This window comes from Trichechus manatus, unplaced genomic scaffold (assembly GCF_000243295.1).
Source record: "Trichechus manatus latirostris isolate Lorelei unplaced genomic scaffold, TriManLat1.0 scaffold00045, whole genome shotgun sequence".
Classification (NCBI taxonomy): domain Eukaryota; kingdom Metazoa; phylum Chordata; class Mammalia; order Sirenia; family Trichechidae; genus Trichechus; species Trichechus manatus.
In genome coordinates this window covers 16,040,051-16,058,000 of record NW_004443981.1, presented here as the reverse complement: position 1 = coordinate 16,058,000, position 17,950 = coordinate 16,040,051, and the positions used below count along the sequence as shown (strand labels likewise).

At 37.0% G+C, this 17,950-nt stretch overlaps 1 protein-coding gene across 5 annotated transcripts in view; it reads left to right on the top strand.

The window, feature by feature from the left end:
• PAPOLA (poly(A) polymerase alpha) overlaps window positions 1–17,950 on the top strand; it is a 66,841-nt gene that overhangs the window by 21,278 nt on the left and 27,613 nt on the right. For 4 of the 5 annotated variants that reach the window (XR_002824173.1, XM_023731801.1, XM_004376733.2 and 1 more), the window contains exons 2-12: window positions 1,951–2,124; window positions 2,528–2,594; window positions 6,210–6,291; window positions 7,903–8,012; window positions 8,463–8,516; window positions 10,471–10,582; window positions 11,296–11,385; window positions 11,475–11,613; window positions 13,144–13,216; window positions 14,490–14,610; window positions 15,550–15,634. Coding sequence is in view for 4 of the 5 variants with exons in the window: in XM_023731801.1 (XP_023587569.1) it covers window positions 1,951–2,124; window positions 2,528–2,594; window positions 6,210–6,291; window positions 7,903–8,012; window positions 8,463–8,516; window positions 10,471–10,582; window positions 11,296–11,385; window positions 11,475–11,613; window positions 13,144–13,216; window positions 14,490–14,610; window positions 15,550–15,634 (1,107 nt within the window). In the remaining variant the exon portion in view is untranslated. Of the gene's footprint in view, window positions 1–1,950; window positions 2,125–2,527; window positions 2,595–6,209; window positions 6,292–7,902; window positions 8,013–8,462; window positions 8,517–10,470; window positions 10,583–11,295; window positions 11,386–11,474; window positions 11,614–13,143; window positions 13,217–14,489; window positions 14,611–15,549; window positions 15,635–15,827; window positions 17,162–17,950 lie in introns of those variants that run through there. The other variant, XM_023731803.1, reaches the window with a different exon arrangement.

The window sequence follows — 17,950 nt, the reverse complement described above, 5'->3', positions numbered from 1 at the left end:
TTGTATCCTGTTCTCTTCATTCTCCCTTGCTCCCGAAGAGATGAGACCAGTGGAGTATCTTAGATGGCCGCTCACAGGCTTTTAAGACCCCAGACCCTACTCACCAAGGTAGAATGTAGAGCATTATCTTTATAAGTAGTGTCATGCCAGTTGAGCTAGATGTTCCCCGAGACCATGGTCCCCAGAGGAGGGCTCCCTTTTTGATGTCAGTTTTGTCGAACCTGATAGTAACTATTTGCAGATTGAAAAAATTATGCAGTAACCAAAACATGAATTCAGTTACACTTAATTTGTATGTTTTAATCATCGATGCTACATTAATTTGAAAAATAGAACATAAATGTAAAATTTTTAGTCTGGACAATGTTTGGTGCTCATTTGGATTCCTAGATTTTGTGATTGATATCATAGCCTTTTATAGCTATGCAGTGTAGTTTAAAGGAGTAGAAGAAAGTGATCTTATGTGAATTAATTGCTGCAATAGATAATACATTTTATTCCTGTTTATTCAGTAAATGTTATAAAATCTGAGATGATGCACAACTAGACCAGAAAACATTGCCTAGATGATGTACAGCCTAGTGGCTAACTAGTAACAAGCAGTCTGGTCTTACTGGCTTAGGTCTCTGTTGACATCAGAAGACAGAACCAAGACCGGCAGTCACAGTATGCGTGGACTCCAGTGGACAGGTGTTAAATGCATCATGGGACTTAACGTGCATAGCGTGCTTGGATTTGGCACGTTATTGCCTGAGTAGATTCTTGGTGTTAGTTGCCATCGAGCTGATTCCAACTCATGGCGACCCCACGTGTGCAGAGTAGAACTGGTCCATAGAGTTTTCAAGGCTGTGACCTTTCAGAAGCAGATTGCCAGGCCTGTCTTCCGAGGTGCCCTTGGGTGAGTTTGAACTGCCAGCCTTTCAGGTAGCTACCCTGGCCTGCTAAATAGATTATCACCCCTTAATTCAATAAAGAAAGATATATGTAGAATTTGGAGGAAAAAAGTAGCTTTGAATGTGTGTGTGAAATAAACACTTGAGTTTCTTACAGAATGGAGTGTTTCATATAACGGTTTAGGGAAATACCGATCCAGATGTTAGGTTCTTCCCATATCCCTTACCTGGTTTTGCATGCTATTCAACTTGTTAACTTTTAAATAATAATAGTTTTTTGTCTTTAGAGTTCTTTATAAGGTTAATTATTTCACCAGCGAGAATAAAAAACAAGAATTGGTTCTGCCAGATTGTGTTGAGTCAAATTAGTTTCCTGAGCATTAAAAGCATGCCGTGCCTTTTCACTGGTTGTTAGAATCCTCTTGGTTTTATAGATCTGGAACTTCTCTGAAAGTGGAAAAACCTCTTAGACTAGCATTGTTGTTGAACTTGAAGTCTCCTACCGAAAATCAGTAACAACCTGACTATGAACACAGTTCTTTCCCCCCAGGCTGTCTATGTTGATATCGTTTGCTGTATTAAATATGGGCTTTATTCATTGTAATTCAGATGCTACATTCCATTTATATTGGTAAAATAGCATTTTTGTAGTTTTTTTAAAATTGTTTAGAAATGTATGAATTTTGGCCCTTCAACAAGTAAAATTTCTCAGAAGTTCGCTATATTCTGATTACATTTCTGATTGCTGAAGGTTTTCTCTAGCAGTATATATTGGATCTGGATTCTGATTTGTAAAATATTTAAGGATTTAGGTAGGGAGAAAGTTACGATGCTTGTAGTGGGAGAAGAAATAATGTTTTCTTTTTGGCCACTTGCTTTTCTTTACTTTTTGTTGTACGGCAAGTCAGTGTTTTCGTAAGTAAAATGATTTTGAGTATGGTGGGGAACCAACCACGCTTAGAAATGCGTTTTACTAACGCAGTTTTTCTGGTAATGCTGATTTGTTTCAGAATAGTAGGCCTGCTTTGGCAGTAATTTGACCTTATTCCGTTTACAGTCCAGTTACAACGCAGGGATCACAGCAGACACGGCCGCCCCAAAAGCACTATGGTATCACCTCCCCTATCAGCTTAGCAGCCCCCAAGGAGACTGACTGCGTGCTTACACAGAGACTCATCGAGACTCTGAAGCCTTTTGGGGTTTTCGAGGAGGAGGAAGAGCTGCAGCGCAGGTAAATTAGATGTATGTGTGTAAAACAATTTATACTTTGTTAGTAATGTTGAAATAAACCTATTTTGTGATACTCCCTATTCAGTTATTCAACTAGGAGGGCAGAGTTATTCTCCCAAATCTGTATGTCTATTTCAGACAAGAATGATATTTAAGGGGAGTGGAAATGGTGTCAGGACCTCCTTTAACTTCACAAGGTGGAGGAGAACATTTTCAGATCCGACAGCCCTGATTGCTGGGAGGTAGTCAGACATGCCTCTGCCCTCCACCCTTGTTACCAGTGCACCGGCCCTCCCTCCTGGGGCGCTCTCTGTTTCTCTGCTGGGTTCGCTAATTCGTTTTGATCAGTGATGATCTGGAATAAAAACAACTTAATTCTTGATTGATATTTATTTTATCTACAGGATTTTAATTTTGGGAAAATTAAATAATCTGGTAAAAGAGTGGATACGAGAAATCAGTGAAAGCAAGGTAAGGTGACTTTTTGCATATGAAATAGTTTGCCCTATGTAATCAACTGAACACAGCAGTTGTTTTACATAACATGTTCTTATTTTGAGTGGACTTAGAGGCATAATGTAATGTGGAGTCCATTTTAGTCCCTTGATAATGATTTTATATTTTGTTTCTAGTTATTTTGGAAGCAGGAAAAACTGAATTGAGTTTAATGATTTTTTATGTACCTTTTGATTGGAACATTTCAGAGCTTAAATTACTCCTGCACTTCACAGAAATAATAGATATTTACCTGAAAAGGTGCTTGAAAAATATTTGATGTATTTGAGAATCTTGTTACCTCTAAGGAACCCTACAACAATTAAAAAAAAAAGAAAAAAAATTTTTTTTAAGGTTTTAAGGTATTAAACTCTCAAGCAGAATATCTGTTTATTTTTTATAATGACATTTTTCTGAGTTCCTAATACTGTATTATTAGAGTACCCATACACACGACTGATAAATTCATGACAGAGTTTCTGGTAAAGGGAATGGATTCTTTGAGTTGGTGTGGAATTCATTTGACCCGTTTTTAGAAACCCCTAAACCAAACCAAGCCCATTGCTGTCAAGTTGATTGCGTTCAGCAGAACAGCGGCCGTTTATGCAGGGTGGTGCAGAATGCTGGAAAGTGATGGAAGGAGAACCAGGGGTAGCGTGAAGCCTTCTAGGGTGGGGAGGAGGGGCATCAACTTAGAAGAAAAGTAAATTCAAGTCTTTTGGTTTGGTCAAATTTATATTTTTTTCTTAAAACAATGTGTACGTATTTTAAGCAACAATTAAAACTTGAGCAATGGGAGTCTTCTGAATTGGGGTTCTGTGTACTACTTGGAAACACGGTGGCGCAGTGGTTAAGTGCTATGGCTGCAAATCCACCAGACGCTCCTTGGAAACTCTGTGGGGCGGTTCTACTCTGTCCTGTACGGTCCCCATGAGTCGGAATCTACTCGACAGCAGCGGGTTTGGTTTTTTTGGTTTAATGTACTACTTGTTTCTCCCTGATAAGAGTTTCTGATATAAAATGAGATTTTTGGAAAGGAATCCATTTTGAGCTGAGCAAAAGACATTGAAGCTTCTGTGCCTTTAAAAAAAAAAATTACTTATTCAACTCTGTGGTTCCTTAACCTTGTATAGGACACATAGCTTTTGCTTTAACAACTTTTTCTTAGATGTTTTAAATTTAAAACCCTAGTCATGTAGACAAGGCCAGAACTTGTGTTTCTTTAATGTGAAGCAAGAGTACTGTCTTATTGACAGTTTTGTTTCAGTTAGTTGAGTGCCCGGTAAATTTCTTGAAGCAGAAACTTGCTATAATCCTCCCTCCTGGTTTTCCCAAGGGTAAGGAAAATGGCTTGGATTAATGAAGGTAATGTTCTTATTGAGCATTTTGATAATCCTATTGCAGCTTGTCCTTGTCCTTTTCTTTATACAGTGGTTTTTATAGGTAGCAAGTTGGTTAGAAAATGTGGCTAAAGAGATTAGGTCTTAAGTTTAGATATTTTTTATCTGCATTTTGTAGAGAGACATTCTTGCCCAGCTGGCTGATTTTAAGATTTAATTCAGGATTTCTTGATTGACACCACTGACATTTTGGGCAAGGTGATTATCTGTTGTGAGGTGGATGTCTTGTGCATTTTGGGATGTTTAGCAGCATCCAGGTGGCACAGTGGTTAAGTGCTTAGCTGCTAACTGAAGGGTCGGTGGTTTGAACCCACTAGCTGCTCCGCGGAAGAAAGACATGGCAGTCTGCTTCCGTAAAGATTGCATCCTTGGAAACCCTATGTGGCAGTTCTGCTCTGTCCTGTAGGGTCACTGTGAGTCGGAAACTACACAATAGCAGTGGGTTTTTTTTTTTTTTTTTTTTTTTTTTTGGTTTTAGCAGCGTCCCTGGCCTCTGCCCACGAGACTCCCCCCCAAGTTGTGACAACTCCAGTGTCTTCAGACATTGCCACGTGTTCCCCAGCGGGCAGAATCGTCGCTGATTGAGTCCCACTGTTTTTAACATATAGTTCCAGTTAATTTATAATATTCTGAGAGAAAAATCACATAAAATTTTTGGACAGTCTGCTTTGTTTGCCGTCTTAACACTGTAAGACTTAAAAAAAAAAAAAAAAAAAAAAAGAAAGATTTTAGAATTAAAAATGTTTTTCCTATGACCTGAATTGAGAAATCTTCATTTCTGGGTTAAAGTGATTTCGATAGGTATAAGCATATCAGTGTCTAAAACTGCACTAATATGGTAGCCACTAGCCACATATGGCTGTTTAAATTTAAATTAACTAAAATTAAATAACATTAAACATTCAGTTTTTCAGCCATACCGGCTACATTTCAAATGCTGCACAGCCACGTGTAGCTAGTGGCTCCTGTATGGGACAGTGCAGATACAGAACATTGCCCCCCTCACAGGAAGCTGTGTTAGAGAACGCTGGTCTGGAAGGTTGGTCTGTCTCCAGAGCTGGGTGCAGATCGGTGTCCTCAGTTCGGTTTGTCTGTCTCCAGAGCTGGGTGCAGATCGGTGTCCTCAGTTCGGTTTGTCTGTCTCCAGAGCTGGGTGCAGATCGGTGTCCTCACTTCATTGCATTCTAACCTTGTTTGTAGGCCTGTTCCTGCACACAGACCACTGCTTCGTTTCAGTAACCAGGCCACCATTGTAATTGAGTTTCTTTATATCTAAATATAGAGAAAGACAAAAAGCCTTGCTGTTTTTTAGAATATTTCTGTAAGTGATGGTTAAATGCACCCCTAAAAATGGGAGCCCCCGAATCTTTAGAACTTGTTTTTAGGGCCTTTCAGGTATGAAATAACGCTTCATTTACGTCATTTGTTTATTTATTCTGGGAGGGTGGTCTCTCCTATATGTTGTGGTATTGAATAGAGACTTTACTATCCTGAGGAATTAGCAGGTAAGGAGAAATGTTGACCTAGAATTCATTAACATTGGTTTTTGTTTGCACAGACATCACCATCCTTAACGGTGAGGGCCCTTGAGTGCCCGCCATCATACTCCACCTGTGCCATAGTCAGGAGGATGGTTTCTCAGTGATTCTGCTTTCTCCACCTGAGTGAGAAACCATCAGTAACTTAGTTCTTTCCAGAATCATCCTACCAAAGTCTTTCAGAAATCTAAAAAACTCAACTATTGCTTGCTGGTCTTGGCTGTAAAGTCACTTTTCAGTGTGCTAGTCAGTATAATCAAATATGATCTTTTAAGTACTCACGGTATGTTTTTTATTTTCATATTCATGGTTTATTTATGTAGCGTCTTTGTCAGGAATATAGTCCCTGGTCTGGTATCGCTCCTGTGGGGAGTACACGGCCTCTGCCTCAGTCTTTAGAGCAGTTTTCAGAAATGTGGCATGCTGCAAAAATTGTCACTAAAAAACAGTAAAAGTTGAAAGTTTTTTGAATTTCCAATTAGGTTGATCTATGAAGGCCTATTCTATAGAGCTTATAGTTTGAATACTCTTTATATAAATTTGCACTGAAATCTTACCTGGGCTTTTTTGGTAGTAGAATACCATCTGAAATAATTTTCCTTGTCTGTCACTGACAAAATGACCTTTTTTTTTTGGTTTGTTTGTTTCAATAGAATCTTCCACAATCTGTAATTGAAAATGTTGGAGGAAAAATTTTTACATTTGGATCTTACAGATTAGGAGTACACACAAAAGGTAAATACTGTTTTATTTTCCTTGAGAAGGGGTCCTTTTTTATTCCTTAAAAATTATAAAGAACACATCCATCTCAATTGCTTGTGCTGTCTCACGTAGCTGAGGTTCGCGTTTCGGAAGAGAGAACCTCAAGGGGTCTAAATTTGGTAAGAAGAAAGCTATAACGTGATGCTTTCTTTTATACTCACACTGTCCAATGCAGTATAAAAATTAAGTAAAGTTAAAAATTTGGTTCCTCAGTAGAAGTAGACACGTTTCATATGCCGAAGGGCCACATATGATTAACGGCTCCCATGTTGGACGGTGCAGATATAAACATCTCCGCCCTTGCAGACAGTTCTGTTGGCGGTACTGCTCTCTCTTTTCCTTTCTGTGAAGAATGCCAGCCTAGAAGTCAGAACAAAAATGAATTAAAACTTTTAAACAGTCTCGTGGTTTTCCTTTTTCCTGTACTTTTATTATAGGCAAATTGTAAATATGGCTAAGCAAAAAAACAAACAAGCCATTGATAGTCAGTATTTTCTTATTTATTCTTGTAGTTTTTTTCCCTCTATGCAAATAAGTACACAATAAAAATGCTGTCGTGGCAAAGAACACACACTGAACTTTCTCTGAACTGGGCCTGGAGCTAAGTGCTGATTTCTGTTATCTTATTCAGTCCTCACAGCCCTCCTGTTCCCCTAGAACCAGTGAGTGGCCTGAGACCCGAGGAAGCAGTGTGGCTTCAGTAGTTTCTCCCAGGCATCTGTTGGCAGAAGCAGGGTTGTAACCCAGGCGGTCTGAGGCTGTAGTCTATAACCATTAACCACTGGCCTGTATAGTGCTGTCTGTGTTCTGGCATCCCCCCACCTCCCCCTTCCCTGTGCCAGTAGATCTGCATTTGCTTTGATGTGTCCTACGCCCGCACACCCCTCTCCTCCTCCATGGGTGTGGACAGCCTTCCCAGTAGTGCCTCGGCTCCCACATCTGGGAAATGACTGTGCTGATCTGGCCCCACCTTTGTCCCTTCCCTTTTATGACCCCGCTTCTCAATTTTAATCCTCCTCTGTGTACTGTCCCTGTGCACTCAGTGCTGGCCTCCTGTGAAGCACAGAAGCAGTAATACATATCTCACCGTGCTCTGCCTTTGTGGACTCTCGTCACTGGTCCTTATTTTGAAGTTTATTCTGTAGGTTCCGTTTGGGGTTAGGTAGGAACCTGTAAGTAGCAGTCATACAGTGTATAGAGGAAAACAATATGTTTTTTTAAGCTAATGAATATGGGTGTGACCAGTGACATCATGAAGTTGGGCGTGTGCTTGAATCGTCCCCACTCCTCACCGTGACAGTCTTTCTGATCGACCTTTCTCTGACTCACTCCCAGATCACCAGGGCCCCTACAGATAGAGGGTGCTTCAGGGAAAAGACTAAACAAAACGGCATCCCATTACTCAGAACCATGTTTTTCCTGTACTGAGTGATAATTTTTTTTTGGGGGGGGGGTGGTTATGTGTTTTTAGAGGCTTACCAGTATAATGTTAACAGGTTCTCAGTATAAGATTCTACCATGATAAGATGCAAAATATTTTTCTTGTAATATTGATTAGTGGTTGATGGGCTTAATTTTTTATAGGTGCTGATATTGATGCATTGTGTGTTGCACCGAGACATGTTGATCGAAGTGACTTTTTCACCTCATTTTATGATAAATTAAAATTACAGGAAGAAGTAAAAGATTTAAGAGTGAGTAAATGTTTGGGTGAAGGGAGTGGAGTTACAGAAATTACTTTAGTCCATTGAGTATAGCCACCATTTATTGAACTCTTTCAGTGTGTTAGACCCTTCTAAGCACTTAATGCGTTATGTTTGCATTTTATTCTTTATAACAAGTGTGAAAGCATAAATCTATAATCTCTCATTTATAGATTAGGAAACTGAGGCTAACAGAAAATAAATTTTAATTTAGCCATGATCACACATCTGATGAGTGAAATCAGGGCTTTGAACTTAGGTTTGTCTAATCCGAGAGCCCAGCGTCTTAAAGCTTTGTACTGAGAACCTATCATGTGTCAGGTGTTACTTCAAATTATGGTTAAACAGTTTCAGAAGAATCACATTTATGTAAAAGTACTAAAACTAGTATAGGTCTGATTGTAGTTTCAGAGACACTGACTTTGTTTACTTTTCTTACAGGCTGTGGAAGAGGCATTTGTGCCAGTTATCAAACTGTGTTTTGATGGGATAGAGGTAAGATGTGATCCAAGTTGACATTCCTATTACGTGGTGGGTGTCACCAATTTTGATTGATATAGGTTAAAAACTTGGTGTATTTTTAAGTTGTATAATTACGGGATTGGTTTTGATATTAATAAGAATTAAGTTTATTTAATTCTTGGTTTTGTAGAACATGCCATTTCAGTCTTTTTTTTTTTTAAGTGTAAACACTTGCTGTTTTTAAGTGACAAGTGAAATGAGGCAGCCAGACCTAGACGGGACTAAGGAGACCTGAGGACTGTGGTGATGGTTGTTCTGTTTGCGGATTTTGTGTACTTAGTCTCATTAAGGAAGTAACAGTGTATTTTTGCAAATAGCACTTGGCTTCAACTTCAGTGAAGTTGAATATTTTGAAGACGTTGGGAGAAAATTGTGGCCTGGTTTTATGAAGGTTGAAAATGTTTTCTGATGGGGAGGACTTAGGAGCTGTGGGGTAGCCAAGTTCAAATTCTTGAAATGACGTATGTTTCTTCTTGCTGTTTTCAACATGTGTAATGAAAGTAATTGGAACAAAGCTGACAGTGAAGCAACTTTAATTACTTATTATGTTACTTCTACAGAAGTAAGGTTTGAATGGTGCTGGTAAGTCACTGAGAATAATAGTGAAAATATAAACTTGGAAATTGAGAGAATAATACTTCACTGTTTTTGCAAAAAAGGCAGTTCTTATAACTGCGTAACATGTTCAACTCTGTCTTTTATGAAAAGTTGAAGGAATGACCTCAGTAAGTAGACATAAAATGTGAAATTTGGGAAGGGATTACCAGGTTCATGTAGTATTGATTTACTGTCAGTTTATAAATAATAACCTGTGAAATAAGGTGATGCCCCATTTTCCCAAAAAGAAGATTACCAACAGGGTAGTTTTTTTTTTTTTTTGGTGGGAGGACAACTCAACTGTAGATTTTTCAGGATAAGAATGAAAGATGGCTGTTTAAAATATTTAATGTGTTTTCTGTCCACATATATAAAATAATGATATTTTAGGTTGTCTTTTTCCAGTTTTACATTTCATGAGGTAATTTTATCCTAACTCCTCTTGTGTTTTTACATGTGTCATCCCTGAGTGGTTCTTTGAGTTACCAGCTGTTCTGAGCATAACATCTTTGTTTCTTTCTAAACTGGGTGAGATAGTGGACTTTGAAGTCTGGTTCATTGGAAATTTTGCCCTGTGCCACAAGTACTCATTTATACAACAGTGCTTATTCCTCTGTCTGCCCCTTTCATCCTGTAGGTGTATGTGTAAATTTTTACAACATGCTCTTAAAATATTGCTTTTTAAGGTGATCTTATAAAAGGCTTGTTTATAGCAACATGCAACTTTCTGAAACCAGGAAAGCATGCCACCAGGAATAGTGAACAAATCTTGCTTAGTTTCGTTGCCCCCTCCTTATTTTAAAAAAGCAAAAAAAAATTTTTTTCTTTTAATCAGTTGAATTCTATCAGCATTCAAAATCAGTTTCAACTCTGGTTTAAGGCCATAATTTTTCCTTTTAAATCAAAAGTTAAGTCTGGAGAAATCATACTGTAATACTGTGAATATAGATGCTCTCGAATATAAGGAGCTCCGCCTGTACTAAGAGGTGGTATTGGGTAAATGCAAAGATGTTTATCTTTTACTTGGGCGCCGTCTTACAGAGGGAGAACTGAATGCCGAATTGAAAGGGATCCAGTAGATGCATTTGAGAGACTCAGTAAGTCAGGCTTACTAAGTATGAGTAACATGACAAATAGGTATTTATATGAGTTCCATTGTGTATTACCATCTTTTAACACTATCTGATTAAAATACCTATGATATGAGTTAATGTGATTTTATGGACTTTTTGTGGACATTGTTATAATTGATGAGAAGGTCCTGACTTTATAGAAATGCCCTAAAAATAGTTTGGCAGATACGGAATGTTTAATTTTGTTTTTGTTTTAGATTGATATTTTGTTTGCAAGATTAGCACTGCAGACTATTCCAGAAGATTTGGATTTACGAGATGACAGTCTGCTTAAAAATTTAGATATAAGATGCATAAGAAGTCTTAACGGTATGTCAAAACGTACTTCCTTTTGCATAGTAGCAATTTTTGTAAAACATGAAATAAGTGTTTTTAACTCAGGGTTTGTACTGAAGCTTTTTGTAGCCATATTATTCACCCATAGTGAGTCAAATAAAATGTGCTTTATTAAGCAGTTAGACTGTAGAGGGGTGGGTGTCCTGTAGTCTGTTTTACTCACTGGTGTCTTACACTGCTATTTCTTTTCTTCTGTTGTGAATGGCACTTAGGACACTTGACAGGATTATCTGGTTTGTACCCTATTAAACTAGTGAGTTAGGTTTCACTGCGTAACCCTAGTTAATTCTGATCCTGATACCCTTTTCTAATGTTTTCGGCTGTTTTAGTGAAAGGGTTACTTTTGAACAATCTTATATTAGCATATGCTCTTGAAGAGCAATTCTTGGAAACTTAAGTGGGTCAAGCCCTTGTCAGTATGCCTTGATGGGGAGAAGCTGAAAGGAGTTGGAAGTTTGAGATTAGACAGATTACAGTTCAGTTCTATTTGGTTTAGTGTAGTGCTTGGTGAGAAAAGTTAAGAGGTTTATTAGATTTTTAATTTGCTCTTTTTTGAATTTACCATTACGGACTGTACCAAATAAAAGTTCTTATTTAATTTGACATCAATCTCAGAAAAGTTAAAAGAAGTATTACCGTAAACTTTTGATGATTTAATGTTTTGTTTTTTCGCTCCTGTTAATCAGGTTGCAGGGTAACCGATGAAATTTTACATCTAGTACCAAACATTGACAACTTCAGGTTAACTCTGAGAGCTATCAAACTGTGGGCCAAACGTGAGTTCAGAATTTGTTGGCTAGCTTATTAAAATGTTTGAACTTTTGTTCAACACTAACTTATCTTTTTGCTTTTCCCTTATCAACAGGCCACAACATCTATTCCAATATATTAGGTTTCCTCGGTGGTGTTTCCTGGGCTATGCTAGTAGCAAGAACTTGCCAGCTTTATCCAAATGCAATAGCATCAACTCTTGTACATAAATTTTTCTTGGTATTTTCTAAATGGTATGTGTTTAGATTATATTAAAATAAAATTGATTGTAGACACTGAAGTTTAGTCTTATTTCTATGACATTTCTGCAGCTGCTTTTAGATTCAAATTTTAGTTCATGATGTAGCCATTTAAGTAGCCTTGGGGAGGTCACATTGTGTGTAAAATGACAAACCTAAACTCCATTCCTTTTCCCTAGCTTTCCTAGGATAGTAAGACAGGTGCTATTAGTACTTCCTTGTGTAAACCTACCGTCTATTAAATAAACTCTGAATTTTAGCTGTAATGTTTGTTAAAATCTGATGAATTGATAGGTTGGGGTATAGGGAAACTATATGTACACCATCTCTTTCACTTTTTGAATTCTAAATCTGTAGGCCATTAGTTTTTTGTGATTTTGTTTTTGCTTTTAGCTGTTTATCTTTGGTAAAATATTAAAAATTACGTTTATATTACAAAGGAATAAATTAACTTCAAGTGCCTGAAAAAAGAAAAATTTGATGGTCCCTTTGAGATTAGTCATTAACCCAAGAGAGATTTTTTTAAAGTTTCCTCATTTCGAGATGTACATGTTTGTCATCTGTTATTTCTTTTAAAAAAGTAAGTTAGCACATTATTGTTATTCCATATTAGTTGCTTTGGCCCGAAAAATGAAGGTTCTTGATTTTTTGATCAGATTTATCTTAGTGATTTTAAGTCCTCCTTTTGTTTTCCTGCCAACTCCTGCCCCTCCTCCCTCCAAAAAAAACGGTTGTTCTTTTCTAGTAATTTTATAAAAATTAGAAGTGATATATAATTTTAGAACTGTGCCACACTTTTCAATAACATTCTGCTATTTTGGGATTTGATAACCCATAATCACGTGTGATCAGGTGTGATTAGGTTAACTAAAGAATGTCAGAATTTTTCTTAATGTTACACATACATAAGCAAATACTATTTTTAAAAAGCTAGCCTAGATATTAAGAATGGCGAATGTTTTCTAGTTCTTATCTGTTCCATAAAGGGGTAAAGTAGCTACGTAATTTATAGAAAATATCTTGAAAACAGTTTGTTCACAACTCAAAAGTTTTACTGCACTATTCCATGACTTGAGGGTAGAGAAAGTTCTTCCTAATTTTTGTAATTTATACTCCCTTGCTTAGAATTAACTTTTTTAAAATTCTCAGTTGTCTGTGGATAGGAGCTAGTGTAAAGGCAGATTTTTGTCTCTCGGGGGATTTATCCTTTTCATGGTTGAGCTGGACACATCAGATGCCTTAGGATAGTGCTTTATCTAAATAGTGCTTTATCTGTTTTTTTGAGAGTGAGAGGTGTTTGACTGCAACCTGGGAAAACTATCAAACGGTTTAAGTTAATGTCATGGTTAGAAGAAAACTATTTTCAGTAGTCGAATGTCAGCAGGAAGGAGTACCAGGTTATATAAACCAGAAGGGCAGAGTGAGTGAAGAAGGCGCGCGTTCACGAATGCTGTGTGTCTTGCAGAGTGCGTTTAGATGGTCGTATCCAGCAGTCTTATCAAGTGCTACAATCTTTTTAAACAGGGAATGGCCAAATCCAGTGCTATTGAAACAGCCTGAAGAATGCAATCTTAATTTGCCTGTATGGGACCCAAGGGTTAGTGTATTATTTTTTCCCCTACAAATTCACATTATGCAATAACAAGTGAAAATCATCTGCATAAACTCCAGGGAGGCTTTCCATCTTTTACGTATGAGTGGACATGTCCGTATTACACTTGCTTCTAGATAACGTCAACTATAATTGTCCTCTGATGTGTGAAGCATACGTATGTACCCTGTAAACCACATAATTGTACATAGTTTTTAATACCACCTTCACTAACATTTTAAGTCTATATAGAACTACCTTGTAAGTCAAAGTTGTGGGCATTTGTGCTTTAAAAAAAAAAAAAAATAAAAGGATACTAAAAATCCCTGTATTTTTTATTTGATCTAAATATCTTGTTAAAATTGGGTCATTGTAGAAAAGCTGTTGCTTAGTGTTTACATGTGGCAGATAATTTATCAGCAGTATCACTTGAATTACCATGCTGTAATTGTAAACATTGGTTTGGATATTTCAAAGATGATAGAGACAAGCGTGGGCTAAAAAGAAGAGTTGCCATTTTGTTTCTTGGCAAGTTATGATCATTGCTGCTTACTCATTTTAAATGTTAACAATATGCGTTTTATTAATTGCCAAAAGAAATTTGAGTTTGAGTAAGATTTTATTTAGGTTTATAGATACTCAGTTTTTCTAAATTAGATATTTTATTGCAATATGAAAAGCTTAGTTTTAAGTCTCTTTGATTACATCCAACAATGCATTTTCAAGTTTATAATTTCCGCCAGTATCATTATGTTAGAGATTAAGAGGAACAGTTTATTAACTCATCTCATTATCTCTTAAAATGAGATTAGCATGGATAATGTAGTTTCTTCATGTGTTAGTAAGTTTATAGGCCTTGTAAGTTGAGAGTATATAAAAGCTTGCTTCCACCTTGTTTAAAGTTAGTTTTACACAGAAGTGTGACGTTTCTCAGAAGTGTAACTTTGCGCATCCCCAGTTCTGTTGATGAATAAAGAAAACATCACTAGATCCCCTGGAGGCCCTGTCTTGCTCAGCAGGCACACTGTTTCAGTAAGGTCGCCAAATTAGTGATGCCTAAAAGATGGAAACAAGCCAGTGATTTAGACCAGATCTCTGATTCTAGAAAGAATTCCCATAAAAACAATGTCTCCTTACATGGTTTTTCTTTCTCAACTCCAGCTGTGAATGAAGTAAAAAAAAAAAAATTAATCATTGATTCAGTTTAACAAGGAATAAAAAGTCCAAGTGTCTGTTGCATATGTACTTGAAGAAACTGATTGGCTGTTGTTGTATGTAGGTAAACCCCAGTGATAGGTACCATCTTATGCCTATAATTACACCAGCATACCCCCAGCAGAACTCCACGTACAATGTGTCCGTTTCAACACGGATGGTCATGGTTGAGGAGTTTAAGCAAGGTAAGTGTTTACCCTTCTGCTGTCCTTTATACACGAAGGATTTTAAATACCATCTAGACCAGTAGTCTGCTGTGCAGTTTAAATGGAAGAGCGCGTTCTCGGAAGCGGACTTGGGCAATCATTTATTGATTACAGCATGTGTTTGAGAACTGACTTGAAAAACTCAAGTTTAATTCCTTTTAGGCAGTTCATTTCTGATTGTATGTTGGAAGATTAACCAGCGCTTAAAGATATGTCTTTAGCTAGCTCAGTGCCACATTATGCCATGTAAAATGATTTCCCACTTTTTCTCCCACTGAGGGGCACGAGAGAAGCAGGCTGTATACTTCCGGGAAAGAAATTTGAGGAGGATTGGGGCCAGACTGCTTGTTATTTTGGAAGAACCTCTTGATTTTTTTGAGCAGCAGTTGTACTGTTAGTTTGAGGGTATAAACTACTACCAGTCTGACAGAAGAAGCTGGGACAATATTATTTAGCTTGACTGAAAACAGTCGAGGAAATAGAATCAGTTGTACATCTAATAGCTTAAAATTCAGAGTTTAAAACTCGTATTGTCTGGAGAGGCTCTTCACGGGAAGGTGTCTGCCCTTTTAGAAGCAGCAGGAAGTCTGTTTTGAGGAAGGCAGGGAACGGAGTATGTGGGCAACTTTTCGTTCTCAGGTAACTTACTGCCTCCGTTTTTGGAAAGACATTCTCTAAGCATGGCATTTTAGCAAAATGGCACTCTACCAGAAATCTGGCTCTCGAAAAATCCTTTAGCTGCTTTGAAAAGTGTGTATGTATATAAGAATCTCTATGTTCTAAAGTCATAAGCTAAAATTTCTGTTTGTTAAAATTATTTTAGGATTATCATGAATGCATGTGGTGTGTTTAAGATTCTTTAAAATTCTAGATTGTTAGACTGAAGCATACAAACATTTTAATATGTTTTTAATTTAGGTCTTGCTATCACAGATGAAATTTTGCTGAGTAAGGCAGAGTGGTCCAAACTTTTTGAAGCTCCAAACTTCTTTCAAAAGTACAAGTATGTATTTTAAGGCATGTCGGACATGTCGTTCTCTTCGATGATAGTGGTTTAATGATAGCATAGATGACATCTCTTTTTGCTAGACTAACGAATGTAATTTTGGATTTTCCTTTAAACTACTTTTAGAGTGTTCCTTCTGTCACTAAAGGTGTGCTTGGTTTAGTAAGCCTCTTATTTTCTCTTTGTCAAGGTAATGTGTCGCCCCTGTGGTTTTGCTGCCGGATCTAACTGAATTCCTGACTTTGTAACTTCAATTCTGTAGGCATACGTTAGTGATGACAAAACTATTAAAGTCTGTGTACCTTGGCAAAGAGGTGAACTGTTAAAATCTAGTCCCTATCTTAAGAAACTAAGCATTTTCAGCCAGTTCTGGGAAGTTGTTTATCGTTAATAGTCTCTGCAACAAACAAAGTTAATAACTGCCAATATATAGCCAATTAAATGTTTTTAATAGTTAAAACACGTCATTGGCCCTTCTCCCCAATGTTAATAAAGTCCCTTGAAATATTTCTACAAATAGTTTTCTTGGGATCTAAGTGGGTATAATATTTTTTAGTAATGGTTTAATACCTTAGCATAGGTTAAAGGCCTGATTAATTGTATTGGTTTTGATGAAAATTGTAAGTTATAATAAATCTTACTTTTTAAAAAAACATGGACTTGCACTTTTATTTGCCCTGAGCTGAAAATTTGCCAAAGTCCCGCTTACAAATTTTTAAATGTTTGAAACTTCCCTGACCATTCGATCTTGTGTTGGGTGTGTTTTGTAATAAATAATCTAAGCAAGATTGCTTTATGCGTTCCCCAATTAAAACAAGATGATGACCTTCACGACGTCTCTGTGTTTTGTTTCTGTATCTTTTGCATGAACAAGCAGTAATAGAGCCAGCTTGATTGTTGTGTTCTAAGAGCGCTGCGTTGTGGTCAGTGAAAATTTAGATACCATAATATTGAATGTTCTTGTTTTATTACTTATTCCCCATAAATTGTGCTTTTTCATTTGGCAGAGAATTTTTCTTTGTTTTTTATTGTAACCAATGTGGTCGGAAGTACCTTTGAACATTTAAACTAGTAAACATATATTCTGCTGCTTTTTAAACTAAAATATAAAACAGTAGCTAATTACTTGTAAGGAGAGGAACAGAGTTGTAGAACAGGCTGTCAGCATCTTTCATTCCCAAGAAGCAAAGAGCAGTAAGGGGCAGGCAGAATGAGGTTCTTGAGAGTACCTACTTCAGTAGCTTCCGTCACATTAAGAAAGATTAACCTTGAAATTGAAAAAGCCTTGATAGTGTCATTTCGTTTGAATAAATTCACATTGCTAGAACCTTGGAGCTGCTTTTTTTATTTAAATCTTACGTAGTTTATTTTTACACTTAGACAGTACACCAATCTTTGCTAAATAGTACTTACGAGATTTCCAATTGACTGGCTAAAAGATTATATGTTTTAACATGTGATTTAAACTATCTTTATTGAACTCTTCTGAGATAAATTCTTAAGTTTAGGTTATTAAAAAAAAAACAAACAGCGTATTAGATGTGAGGAGATAGCAACAAATTAAAGAAATCGCATCAGGAAAATTTAAATTATAACTGTAAGTCCCGGGAGAACTAAAATGTTAGGACATGGCAGCAGTGTGTTGACGTTATCTACACCAGGTTCTGTTTGTAGTTTCAGTTCTTCTCCAGACAAGTCCCATCCCCTCTTTAGGGTGCAGTGATTACTGTCAGTAAGCTTTTGGAAGTATTCAGAGATTTGAATTTTTCAAAACATATTCTCATATGAAATCCTCCAAAGATTTGATGTATAGCTGAATTGAAATCCTTGGTGTTCTCTTGCGTCAAAGTCTTATTTTGGAATTATTGCCATTGGATACATCAGCGTCATTGTGTGCCATCAAGTCAATTCCAACTCATAGCGACCCTATATGACAAAGTAACCGTCCCATAAGGTTTTCCTAGACTATCATCTTTATGGGAACAGGTCTTTTCTCCCATGGAGCTGCTGGTGGATTCGAACCAGTGACTTTTTGGTTAGCAGCTGAGTGCTTAAAATCATTGTGCCACCGGGGCACCTTATTTGATGGGTATAGGATTTTACATTGTGTGTAATATACTTGTCATTCTTAGAAGGGAGGGAACTTTGAAGGAAGTTGTCTAAAAAAAGCAGACAGGTTGTCTTCTGGAAAATGAGGTACTAACATTCTTTGGGAAGAAAGGTGGTGTCATTGCTTTGTAGAATTTTAAATAGTTTTAAGAAAGTTTCTTCATTTCCCTTTTAAGATACTCAAATTAACACATAGCTCGTAAT